The sequence below is a fragment of the Falco cherrug genome, chromosome 1 (assembly GCF_023634085.1).
Source record: "Falco cherrug isolate bFalChe1 chromosome 1, bFalChe1.pri, whole genome shotgun sequence".
In the NCBI taxonomy this organism is placed as follows: Eukaryota; Metazoa; Chordata; class Aves; order Falconiformes; family Falconidae; genus Falco; species Falco cherrug.
This window is the reverse complement of record NC_073697.1, coordinates 97,107,607-97,120,831: the sequence shown is the minus strand read 5'-3', so window position 1 is coordinate 97,120,831 and position 13,225 is coordinate 97,107,607. Positions and strand designations below refer to the sequence as shown.

The window sequence follows — 13,225 nt, the reverse complement described above, 5'->3', positions numbered from 1 at the left end:
TAGGTGTTTGCTAGAGGACAAAAGAACTTGCACTTGATGTATTTGTGGGGAGGAGGGTGGTGTCTCTGTAGCAAATGGTTAAAGAATGTGGAGCTTTCATAAACTTCCTGCTTCACAGTACTGAGACTGGAAAATGACTTGCTAATTAATTTTAAACTTTTATATAAAAAAAGCAATCTGAAATACACTATTTAGGTCAGTATAAACATAATATACTTAACTTCTGAGCGTTAAATGGGGGCATGCTGTCATGAGTCCATGAAGAACTCTAATATGGAGTCTAGCTGCTCTCCTATAAATGTGTAAGAAGAGTAATATGGTGTGTAATCTCCATGACAGTGGTCAGTCTGCAGGAGTGTAACAGTTTCAGACAGACTGGGAACAGCACTGTGTTGCACAGTGGCATAATAAAACTATTACACTTCTACCACAGTTAACTAGCAAGGTGTTGTATGTTTAAATTCTTTGAATATGAACTCAACCACGTGATGATTTTTATTTTCATATATGAAACCTTTGTTCATGAACACAGTTAAGGACTTCCCCATTAACTTCAATTTTTTGGGTGGATCTTTAGTCTTAAGGGTTTTTTCTCTGCTGGTGTGAGTCTTTCCTGATGCTTGCTTTCTCTTCTCTGCAGTCAGTGCCACTTAGTGCATTAGAACTAGGCTTGGAGACTGAGGCCACAGCTGCTGTGAAACAAGAACCAGAGACCGTATCAACTCCAGCCTTATTAAATGTTCGGGTAAGAACTGGTCCTGTTGAATTTTTAAGTGTACGTGTGGTGGGTTAACCTTGGCTGGACACCAGGTGCCCCAGAGCTCCTCTGTCGATCCCCTTCCTCAGCTGGATGGTGAAGGGGGGGAAATACAATGAAGGGCTCACAGGTCAAGATAAAAGACAGGGAGATAAGCAATTACTGTTATGGGCTAAACGGACTCAACTTGGGGAAATCTGTTAACTGGCAATAAATTGAACTATGGAGTAGGATAATGAGAAATAAGAACAAATCTAAAAATACCTTCCCCTCCACCCCTCCCTTCTTCCTGGGCTCAGCTTCGCTCCCGGTGTAATCACACATTGTCTCAGCCACTCCTTCATCGTGCTTGTCCCTTGCTCCAGCAGCTCCTTCACAAACTCTTCCAACATGAGCCCTTCCCACGGGCTGCAGTTCTTAATGAACTGCTCCGGCATGGGCCCTTCCCACAGGGCACAGTCCTTCACAAACAGTCTGGGTCCCCCAGATGACTGCAGGCCCTGCCAGCAGATGTGCCCCAGCCTGGGCTCCTCTCTGCAGGGTCACTGCAACCTTCGGGCATCCTCCTGCTCCGGTGCGGGGCCCCCCTGGGCTGCGGGAGGATATCTGCTCTGCTGTGGGCTCCATGGGCTGAGGGCACAGCCTGCCTCACTGTGGGCTTCACCACAGGCTGCTGGGGAATCTCTGCTCTGGTGCCTGGAGCCCCTCCTTCCTCCTCCTGCACTGGCCTGGGGGGCTGCGGAGTTGTTCCTCGCATGTTTTAATTCCTCTCTCCCAGTTGCTGATTACACAGCAGTGTTTACTCCTCCTTAAATGCTATCCCAGAGGCGCTATCACCATCGCTGGCTGGCTCGGCCTTGGTCCGCAGCGGGTCTGTCTTGTAGCAGGCTGGCACTGGCACTGTTGTATGTGGGGGAGGCTTCTGGCATCTCACAGAAGCACCCTGGCTACCAAAACCTTGCCAGGTAAACCCAAGACTGTATATTAGTACAACGTAACAAAAGAGGTGGGAGCGTAAAGTGCCAGTGGCCATCATCTCAGTGTTGCTTTTACTGAGACTGTGAAACTTGGTGTACCTGTGGGTTGATAGAATTTGTATGACAAGGGACACAAAAGAGGAGAAAGCAGTATGCAGCAAAACATTTTGAGGTGTCCTGTGTGCCTTTTACTTCTCCTGCATGCAAATTCTGGAGATACATGGGCTACGTAAACTTGACTCCTGTACCTGAACCATGTACCACCTTTTCTAGCTGCAGGTAACTGAGCACCGTAGTCATGGCGGTTGCACCTGAACTGAGGATACATAAAGCAGGTCTGCAGAAAGGTGCATGTAGCATAGTGTGTCTGAAAGGCTGCACATACACTTTAAGTAATCCAAGCTGTTTGCTCTGACAGTTGTCCAGCTACTTGCTCTTCAGCTCAGGGTTCCTGTACCTGCAGTAGTTGTGTCTTGTACCTAGGTGATGAATCCTTCATTCTGTTTTTTTAATTTCCTTTCCCTTACCTGAAAATAAAATTTTAAATACTGTTCAAAAATACTTATGGCAATATGTTGATAGATGCTTCTTGCTCAGACTGTTGCAGCACAGGATAATTACTCTAGCATCCTCAGCATGTTATGTGAAGGCATTTCTTATTACAAGTGTCTTTGAAAACTGGTGATTCCTGTGCTCTAGATGAAAGGCAAATAAAATCTGTTTTTTCCACTGTCTTCTGAAAATATCCCTCGTTCTTTGTTGCTAGCAACCACCATCCACCACGACCTTTGTGCTGAATCAAATAAATCAGCTTCCAACTTTGGGGACTACAATAGTGATGACAAAAACAACACCTGTTACAACTACGAGGCAGACTATCACTGTAGCAAAAATCATTCAGACCAGCACAACTACTCGACCCTCGGTTGCAGCACCAGCAGTTCGCAATGCCTTGACCACGACACCTTCAAAGGACCAGATTCAGCTGAAAGATCTGCTGAAGAATAATAGTCTTAATGAACTCATGAAGTTGAAGCCACCTCCTAATATTGCCCAACCAGTAGCAACAGCAGCAAGTGAGTGTTCTTTTTTCGTAATTACAGTATTTTGAACAAATAGTGAAACAATGTAATGTGAAGATCTTTGTACATTTTGCAGTTTCATTGATCAGTAGAGTATCACAGTAAAATGAAATGGGCCAGAAAACCTGGTAGATTCTATTCTGACTTCAGTAGTGCTAGAATTCAGGGTGAAATGATACAAAATGACAGGTTTAAAAAAAATATTAAGGTCTTTATTTACTGTAAGGAATGGGGCAAATGACATCTTAGGTTACAGCTGGCAAATTGGTAAAACTAATTCATGGACATGACTGAAGTTGATTTAGCTATCTTCCTTGAGTCTACATCCGTTTTTGTTCTGCTGTATACCTGCTGTGGAACTATGACTAATAAATACTATATTTCTTTTGGCACCTTCCAAACTAGAGTTGTAGTACATACTAGTACTCCCGTGGTAGGGTGTTCCTGTAAAACATCTCCTGAGAGAGAAAATCTCTGTCCCTGTATGTTTCATGGGAGGCATCAGTTCTATTGTTTAAAACCTTAAGTCCTAAAAACTTGCTGTTTGTTTCCATCTTGCTACTTAAATGTGGCGTTGACTTTAATGCTGCAAGTGTTTTGCTACCACTCTCCAAATCTTCATTATGTGATTCTTTTCATAGTCTTTCCTGTATGTTATTTCCAATATGTGAACAGCTTACAGGGTCAGCTTTATGTAAGGGAAAAGCTGTATGTGGGGGGTGTGTGTGTGTGATTTGATTCTTTGAAGTCATTCTAGTTTTAGCATGAGGTTAAGATCAGACCAGTTGAGTTTGAAAACATCTCTGTTGCAGCTTTTTCTGAAAGGTACACTGGATTTTACTGGATTTCTATGTTTTCATTGCCTCTGAAATAAGATTTATTACTTCTATAGGCGGGATTGGAAGTAACCTATTTTTTCATATGCAGATAGTTCGTAGTAAATGAAACTGGCTGTTAGGACTGAAACAAAAAGCATGTGCCTCCTTGTTCCCTTGCTTTCTGTTACGGAGTGGTTGACAAAAATGGAAGTTGAGACACCAACTGAAGTTGGGGCCAGGGGTGAAGGGAGTGAGGAAGTGGACGGGGAGGAGGTTTTAGAGGACTGACTTACCCGCTCTGTGCTAAATGAAAACCCACAGAAGCACATAAGTAAAAGATATCAATACCCAATAGGTGTTGTAGTGGCATAGCTGCAGAGAACAGTTGAATCTGTAGCTTCTGTATTAAGTGAAAAGCAGACATGCAACTTCTAGAACTGCTGTATTTCTAATGTTATTGGTGTGCTTGTGCTTCTGGATCTTTCTTCATGCTTATAAAAAAATAATTGACAAAATGCAGAAATTTCAAGGGCAGGGAAGCTCTTGGAAGGAAACATCGTATTTTCATGTAATTCAGGCAGCAGGAATTCTAGATTGGGAGATACTAAAAGGTTAAATTATGCAAGCTCTTTGAGGAAAACTTTATTTGTGCAATTGTCTTAATTGTTTTTAGGGGAAATTATGCTAAATTTATTGCATGCATTGACTGTCAGCATGATGGAAGCTTGACAGCTGCTTTCAATGCTTTAAATCTATCCTTGTGTAAATTTTTTTAGTTCTGTTGTGAGCCCTATAGCCAGTTGTTTCCAAATGTGGCTAAGGACAGGAAAGTTAATAAACCATCTTCTTGAAGGATCCTGTTAAAAACTTCTAACAATTGAGTCCAAAGCGTTGACTTTTTGTTTTACAGAAGTAATCTTAGTTTCTCCTAAGCTAGTAAATGTCACCAGACCAGGTAAATTAATTTCTGTTGAAACACTGGGCTTTCTGGTTTGTTGTTAAACTTCAAAGGCTCACAGGATGGAGTATTTCTAAATACTATGCATAGATTTGGTAATGGTCCAGAATACTTTTTTTTTTTTAATATTGAAACTAATACACAGCTGTTGGATGTGGTGGGTGGTATTGCATGGGAAGTTTGTTTCCTTCGAAGAAGGAACAGGATTTAACTCCTTGCTCAGAGGCTTTCTGATTTGGACAAAAATACTGATTGTGTTCTTGAAGCGTCAGTGTGCTACTAGACATTTTAAACTTCTCTTCCAGCTCATTAATAGGTAAGGATGTTAGTTTTGATGTTTGGAGGGAATTTCTGTAAAACACAGCTTTGTATTTTGTAGCCGATCTAAGCAACGGTGCAGTGAAGAAGGAGGCTTCCACAAAAGAGGTAGCAAGAATATGGATAAATGATATTAAAATGAGAAGTTTTTCACCTACTATGGTAAGTCATACAAATGATTAATTTGCCAAATTAATGTGTATTTTATTTGCCACACCACCTGTGACTTGTTTCAGTTGTTATACATGCATTTTGTGCAGTAGAATTATCAAGTGCATCTGTTTGTTCGAAAGGTTGGTTTCTCCACTAGATGAATGCTTGGTTAGATGACTAAAACAGCTGTTTAGAGCAGACTACCTATATAGGAAATTACAAGAAATGTCAAGAAATTACTGTCCTTAACAGAACCTGATTGTGTGGCCAAAGAAGAGTGTGCTGCAGTTAGAGCTGATAAGCCTATCATTGCTCTGTGTTTTAAGACATTTTCTTAAAATATCCCCATTTGTATAACTAGCAAGGAGGAAACAAGACTTACTCTAGCATGGTTGACCTTCTGGGCAGCTTGATTTAAGATATAAATTGAGTATCATTGGATTTCGTAAATGTAATGAAAGTATATTCTGATGCTGTAAACATTTCAGTTTCAGCATTTTCACTGATAGCTAGAATCAAGTTGAAGTTTGTGATGAACAGTGCTCTTTAGCAACTGGCGAAGAGAAGCGTTTTTCAGATTACTTTTTTTGTATTAAACATTAAATTAGTAATTGTGAAATTTTTGATTTGTCATTTAACGAGTACTTTAAAAATATTCATATACTTACAGTGACCAAGATCACGGTAAAAAATGGATGGCTGTCAGGTTTTGGAGGATACTGGATAGATACTGTAACTATTCCCAAAGTTGTGAAATTACATAGTGAATGTGAAACTGCAGGAGGCTGCATGGGAGCACTTGAAAGTTAGGTTTTGGCTGTTAGCTAGCTGTTGTGTGTTTAAGGCAGTTTTCTTTAAGTCATAGTTTGGATTTAATACACTGTTAGAAGTGTTTCTTTGGAAATTCTGCCTATGTGAGTTTGGAGTACTTGAATCTCCTTGCAAAAGAGAGGAAGTTCCCTGACTTTGTGTCTTTGTTTAAAGTGTAAGAAATGTATGTTTTCATCTGTAGTTTTCCCAGCTGCTCACTGGTTCATCTAGTACATGTGTTAAAATGCTCAAGTGCAAGTTTGTGCTCATTTCATTTGTCATGATAATATCCAGGACTTGGAGTATTAACGGTGTGCCTGACTAATGCAGGTATTTCTCTATTCTAGAAAGTGCCAACAGTAAAAGAGGAGGAGGAACCTGAGGAAGAAGATGAAGAAGAAATGGGCCATGCAGAAACTTATGCTGAGTATATGCCAATAAAATGTATGACCTAATGTTTTCTTAATGTCAAAAGACTGAAATGTTTTGAGAGCTAATTTGTTGTTTTCTCTTCTGTAGTTGCTAACACCAAAAAATAGGTTACTATCTCAATCAAGTAAAAAGCACCGGAATTTGTGGAGGGTTTTCCTAGGAAATTTTTCTCTTCTATAGCACTTAGCTTTGGAAGGTACACTTTTCTTAAATAGAAAAGGAGTTCTTTAGTCAATTTGAGCAGTGCTTGTTTCAGAAATAAGGTGGTTGAACCAAGATCAGGCTTTTTTTAACCTGTGTTAAAACACTTATGCCTCATCAGATTAAATTTTGTAAAGGGATTAAGTGGTTGCTGCTACACTTCAGAATCTTGTTAGTCTTTTGGTGTGAAATTACCATGAGCACATTCTTCCTGCATTGTTCCTGACTGACTGAGAGCTGTTTGTTTTGTGTTTGTTGTCTGGTTGTTGGTTTGTTTTGTTTTGTTGGGTTTTTTTAAGTGAATCTTTTACTGGTCTTAACTGCCATCTTCTCTTTTTTTCCTTCCTTTCTCTTTATTGTAATCAGTGACAAAAAGCTGTTAACTTGTTTCCAAAGTACATTGCTGACCTGGTGTAAAAGCAAGGCAATAAATTTTGCATGGGGTTTGTAGCGAAACGGTTAATTCCTAGTCACTGATGAGATCTGTCAGCAATTAAACAATGTCTGTTCTAAATCTTTTCTCCTCTCATACTGCTTAAAACCAGCACTATATAAATAGAGAGAAGAATGCTGCTTTTGTGATTCTGGCATCTTGAGGCTGCCTCTGGCCTTTTGGGATGGCAAGGTTCAGACCATTTTTTTTTCCCTCAAACATGTCAAGTACACAAATACCTTAATTTTCTATTAACTGAATTTTACCTAATTTCATAGAAAGTGGGGGAAGGTGGTAAGAAGAGAAAGTTAAGATTGCAATGATATAGATTCAGGTTAATGTATTCTTTTGTATGCAATGCAGTTTGTTTAATGCTTGGTGTAGTGTTGCCATGAAACATAGTTCTTGAGTTCAGCTTTTGCAATGGACAGTTGCAGTTTGTTTTGGTAAATATGAATACAGAGTTCTGCTGCTGCAGCACATGTTTATGTTTGCATCTTTTCCCTTACTACCACTCCCTTTTCAACCAGTAAAAATTGGTCTACGCCATCCTGACCCAGTAGTGGAAACCAGCTCATTGTCCAGTGTAACTCCTCCTGATGTGTGGTACCAGACATCGATATCAGAAGAAACAATTGACAGTGGCTGGTTGTCAGCTTTGCAGCTTGAAGCAATCACTTACGCAGCCCAGGTATGCTGGACATTAGTACAGCTTAAAACTAAGATAGAATTTAAGAAGAAAAACTACTATCTGACAAATGCAGCTACATCAGTTTTACAAGGAGATAAAATAATAAGAGCATAAAGGTTTGAGATGTAATAGCGGGTGGCAGGTGAGCTTGAGTTCAGACAAAAGTGAAGTAAAACACCTAAGAAAGCTTTGTCTAAACCACTCCCATGATGCTGATCTCAAAACTGTCTTGGGAAGGACAGCTTAGGAATTTTTGTTATTTCTCTGAAATAATTTAATGGCTGCAGTAGGAGCAGGCTAAGAAAGCCAGCACTGGCATCATTGGGAAGGGTCCAGGGAAGACAACAGAGTGTTATTTTGCTGCGACGTTAAACTTCAGTGGGCCCACATCAGACGATGTGCATGCAGCACACTGCATGTCAGGGAGGAAGGTAGCGGAAGTTAGAGGTCAGTTAAAATGGTTACAGGAGGAAAGAAGTTGCCTCGTGAAAAGAGGCTAAAAAGGCTGGGATGCCTCGGTCCGGAGAGGCAAAAAATGAAGGAGAGTGAAATCAAGGTCTCTTTGATCTAGAAGGCAGTGGAATCCCATAAAAACAAGAACAGAGCAGAAACTTTGGTGAAACTGGTAGGAGGTTGGTCTAAAACAGAGGGAAGAATACTTCTTTGCACAGGCAGTGGGTGTCTGAGTCGTGCTGCCACAAAAGGCTGTGGAGGTGCGTGTCAGCAGGTTAAAACAAGCAGCCAGTCTGGTGGTAGGCACTAAATTAGATACGTGTAGCAGTTCTAAGTGCTGAGAGAAGAAGGGGAGAATGGATCACATAAAGCAGTTAAGGTTATATGCTTTCCCTAAATAAAATCCCCTCTTCCCGCTGTCAGAAGGCAGCTTGGCTGGGTAAACCGCTGGTCTCATCCAGTAGGATGTTTTAAGTTTGCTCATTTCTGACAATCCATGTGTGCTTGGAGAATGGGTACAAGTTTTCTGTTCTTTCTCCTACAGCAACATGAAACATTCCTGCCCAACGGAGACAGAGCTGGATTCTTGATAGGTGATGGTGCTGGTGTAGGAAAAGGAAGGACCATAGCTGGAATAATCTATGAAAATTACTTGTTAGGCAGAAAAAGAGCAGTCTGGTAAGTATGTCAGGATTTGTTAGAGCAGACACTCTAGTGACTATAGTATTTAAATTCAGTGTAATCTGTATTCTGGCAAGTGTTCTAGCAACTGCTTTTTGAACTTGGGCTGTAACTTACAGAGTATATGCTTTGTTTTCTATCTTCAGGTTTAGTGTGTCAAATGATCTGAAATATGATGCTGAAAGAGATTTGAGAGATATCGGAGCAAAAAACATATTGGTTCATTCATTAAACAAGGTGTGGAAACTTTTTACTATGTACAGTTGAGGCAAAACTTTAGGTACGCTTGTGTGACAAGTTGTGCATGTTGACTGTTTTAAGAGCAAGAATGTACTAATTTCAATAAATTTGCTGTCTTGAGTCTTGTTTGACAGGCCTTATTATGGAGAACCACACAGTGCTTTAAGTTAATCATGTAAATAGGCACCTTGTAGGTTTAGGTCTTAGCATGTGGTATTTGTAAAAAAATGTTACTCTTCAAGCCACTACTGACACTACTAGTAGAGTATTTTCTAGAACCTGATACATTCTTTAAATCTTTTAGACTTCGTAGCATTTTAATTTTTTTCATTTCTATCTCTCAGTGCACATTTTATATGTAACATTTTTTGTATGTAATACTTGAGTAGTAGACTTCATAATTTACTAAATCAGCAGCAGTGTGTGGAGTTATTTTTGGAGATTGTGCCTCTGCTCAGGATTAGCCACTTACATAAATTGTGAAGTGTGATTACTGGTTGAATTCACTGAACTTAAAAGTTTGGTTTAAGTTATACTTTTGCTTTAAGTCTTAATTATAAAATACAGTAAAGCTTTGAAATTGTCACTTACTGTAGCAGCTGTAAATACACTTGACCCATTAGCTCTAAGGGATGCATTGAAACAGAAATTTTAATTATATTTAAGTTAAGGAAATCATGTAGTAAGAGAGCGTGGCTGTTTTAAGGTCTCAGATCTAGTCGTCTTCAAGTAGATTTTTAAGTAAGGCCCTCTATAACCGCTTAACCCCATTGCCACGTGCCAGCTATGCCCTAGTCATGATGTAGGGATACAGGCAGTTCAAAGTACACACACCTTAAGGTTAAGACCACCAGCATCCCTTTATCATATGGTAGGTGGGTCTGAGGAGGGGATCTCTCTTGAATAATTCCTGTAATTTCTTATCTCTTTATAACAGTTCAAGTATGGGAAAATTTCTTCCAAACATAACGGAAGCGTGAAGAAAGGTGTCATCTTTGCTACTTATTCTTCTCTTATTGGTGAAAGTCAGTCTGGTGGTAAATACAAAACCAGATTAAAGCAGCTGCTTCACTGGTGCGGTGAAGACTTTGATGGAGTCGTATCCTTCATCTGGAGTTCAGTTGATTGTAGCCAAAGTGCTATTTAAGCTTACATCTTTCAGACAATCTTGTATTTTTATTTGCTGGTGGTTTTAGGTATTGTTCTTTATCTGTGACAGTAATCAATTGTATGCGCGTTCTGACATTAGACTTTCAGTTCTACAAACTTTGTGCCAAATCTATTGCCATGATATTGTTGCCACACAACTCTGGTACAAGAGTGAAGCTTCTGCTTATTCAATAAAAAACCACATCAAGTTAAGATATGATGTTTAAGAACCTTAAGTTTATACTGAAATTTTCTCCAGTGAGTTCTTTAAAAAGTTTTTGAGTATCAACAGCATTTTAAAGAAGTCAAGTGTTGGTAGTTGTGCTCTTTAATGCTTACTAGCTAAATACTTTTTGTAAGTTTTTAGTGAAAATTCTAGTGTCTTTTAAGTTTACAATTTACTACTGCTACCTATTGTAATTAGCAGATTTTCTTGTCTTCTGTTTTAGCTCCCCATTCTAAAAATAAGTGGGACAAAGTTTTTTCCTTAATTAATGTTCAGATTGTATTTGATGAGTGTCACAAAGCTAAGAATCTGTGTCCTGTTGGTTCATCAAAACCAACAAAAACAGGTCTGGCTGTATTGGAACTTCAAAATAAACTTCCAAAAGCCAGGGTTGTTTATGCTAGTGCCACAGGTATGTACTACTTAGTCTGCATTACATGTCTGTATGTTTTTGCTGGCAGTGGTACAGAATGTGTTCTTCTCTCCTAGGTGCGTCTGAGCCAAGGAATATGGCATATATGAACCGTCTTGGAATATGGGGTGAAGGAACTCCATTTAGGGAATTCAGTGATTTTATTCAGGCTGTTGAAAGAAGGTAATATTTGAAAGAGCTATAGCAAGAGCGGATATGGCTGTGGTTGACTGTGCTTTCCAGTTCCTTTGTCTTCATTCACTCAGAGTCCTCCGCAAACTTGTCCTGTCACACTAAGAACTTTCTGACTAGCTTGTAAATCTAGCAGAAATGTAATTTATCTTCTCTGGTGAAAAATGGGATGTTTCCCTTGCTCACAGAAAATACTGAGAGCTTTAGAAGCTTGCTGGGAAAATAGCCCTCTTAAAATGTGGGTGTTATGAAATGCAAATATTTTGCTGCTCATCATGAAAACATGCTGTATGTACTGAGTATGCTTAGTACAGGCAATGTCTCGCTATATGCAGAAGACCTCTAATGTTTATGCAGTCAGCTTGGGCAGTTTAAGAGGAAGAAGTCCCGTTCTTATGCTTCTTTCTGGCATAAAAACCCCAGTTCAGGAAAATAATGTATGCTGTTGCAAGGTACTTAGTATTCAGAACTTATTAAAAAAACCTAAATGTGAGAGGTTGGTAGAAAATACCAATGTTCTTTGGTAGGTGAACATCTTATATATTACGTTTTGCCTACTTCAAAAGAATTTTGAACACTTCAGGATGCTGCAGTAGGGCTTAGTATGCATCTCCCTGTATGCCATGTGCATGATGTATCATTTTTCTAGACTGTGCAAGCATCATTTCCACTTCATTACTGAGTATGTATTAAATGAGTAATAATGAAATTGCAGGCCCCAACTTGTGAGTCGGTTTGCTTTGCACTCTCAAGTTCTCTTCAACAGCAACACTCCTCTAGCAATAGCTTAAGTTACCTACTAGCCTAATGGTTTTCATACCAGCATAAATCTGAATGGCTTAATACAGTTTGTATGCATTATTTTAAATCTTCAGTGGTGTTTATAAAACGGCAATGCAAGATATTGTTATGTATTTGGACCGACTTCATTATCCAATTACAGTTTGTAAGGTACTGTCTCTTACTGCATGCTAGGTCATTCAGGGGAAAAGTAACTGCTTGGGTGTTTGTACCTCTTGGGGTACACTTAATACGAGGCAGGGATATAGTTTTATGTGAACGCTAAATTTCAAGACCCCCAGGGGGGTGTATTTCAAGAAAGAGTGCTAATGATTTTGAAAACATACTCCCTCACATTGGTAAGCATGCTGTTTTCTTCTAAAGCACTTGAGGGTTTTTTAACAAATCCTTGCTCTTGAAAATTCTAATACTGACTTAATTTGTTCCTTTATTTTAGGGGTGTTGGTGCCATGGAAATAGTTGCTATGGATATGAAGCTGAGAGGAATGTACATAGCAAGACAGTTGAGTTTTTCAGGTGTAACTTTCAAAATTGATGAAGTTCTGCTTTCACAGGAATATGTTAAAATGTACAATAAATCTGTGAAACTGGTAAGAGCACCTTCTTAAATTTGCTTTCTATATTGAGTTCTGAAAGGTTGAAGTTACATGGTTTAAACTTGAATGCTCCTGAAATAGCCTGTTGAGAGACAGGAATGGCAGCATCTTGTCTCATCTTAGTATAACATCCATTTAAGACTTGGCAAAAGCTGTTAATTCTTGTTCTGAGTCCATAAAAACTGAACTTCTGGGTGCATCTTCCAGTATGTACTAAATTCACTGCCTTCTAGCAGTGCTTCAGAGACCTTGGTAGTAGTTGCCTACCTGATGGTCACATTTTGGTGCTCCAGTCCTCCCCCTTTAGGCAACTGAGCTGAGAACAAGCTGCGGACCACTAGACAGGCTGCATGGGCTTTTTCATTGAGGCAGAATGATGGAGTGGTAGCTTGTAGTTACAGTGCAGGGTGATAGTTTTAATCATGTGGCAGACCAACTCCAAAGCACCGGAGCTGTGGTTCCCTTTAATGTTTTCATTTATCCACCTGCTGGTTATCTTTCATGTTTTTCTTAATTGTTTTGTCCATATGTTGAGTGTGTCTTTCTGGAGCACACGTTCTGCTTGTACATTACCTCTGCTATATTAGATAAAAATAATTACTCCTTGGATGTAGACTAAAATGAGCAGGGTCTTTATCTGCTTAAGAGGTTGCATAAGCATGACTCTATTCATGTAAAATAATTAAAATTTGGCAGGTATATAACATCAACTTTAAAACAGCACTTAAGTTTGAATGTTGCTTAAACAAATCACTAATGTCCAAAGCTTACTTTGTGTAATCTGGAAACAGTCGGTATAACAATGTTGTAGAAATGAAGGCAGTGGGGGTTTTCTCTTCTTGGGA

At 39.4% G+C, this 13,225-nt stretch overlaps 1 protein-coding gene across 2 annotated transcripts in view; it reads left to right on the top strand.

Moving 5' to 3' along the window:
- SBNO1 (strawberry notch homolog 1) overlaps positions 1–13,225 on the top strand; it is a 35,223-nt gene that overhangs the window by 6,818 nt on the left and 15,180 nt on the right. For both annotated transcript variants that reach the window (XM_055710554.1, XM_055710560.1), the window contains exons 3-13: positions 641–745; positions 2,501–2,810; positions 4,972–5,072; positions 6,221–6,317; positions 7,470–7,630; positions 8,628–8,761; positions 8,911–9,001; positions 9,942–10,103; positions 10,656–10,791; positions 10,869–10,974; positions 12,221–12,374. In XM_055710554.1, the coding sequence (XP_055566529.1) occupies positions 641–745; positions 2,501–2,810; positions 4,972–5,072; positions 6,221–6,317; positions 7,470–7,630; positions 8,628–8,761; positions 8,911–9,001; positions 9,942–10,103; positions 10,656–10,791; positions 10,869–10,974; positions 12,221–12,374 (1,557 nt within the window). The remainder of the gene's footprint in view (positions 1–640; positions 746–2,500; positions 2,811–4,971; positions 5,073–6,220; positions 6,318–7,469; positions 7,631–8,627; positions 8,762–8,910; positions 9,002–9,941; positions 10,104–10,655; positions 10,792–10,868; positions 10,975–12,220; positions 12,375–13,225) is intronic.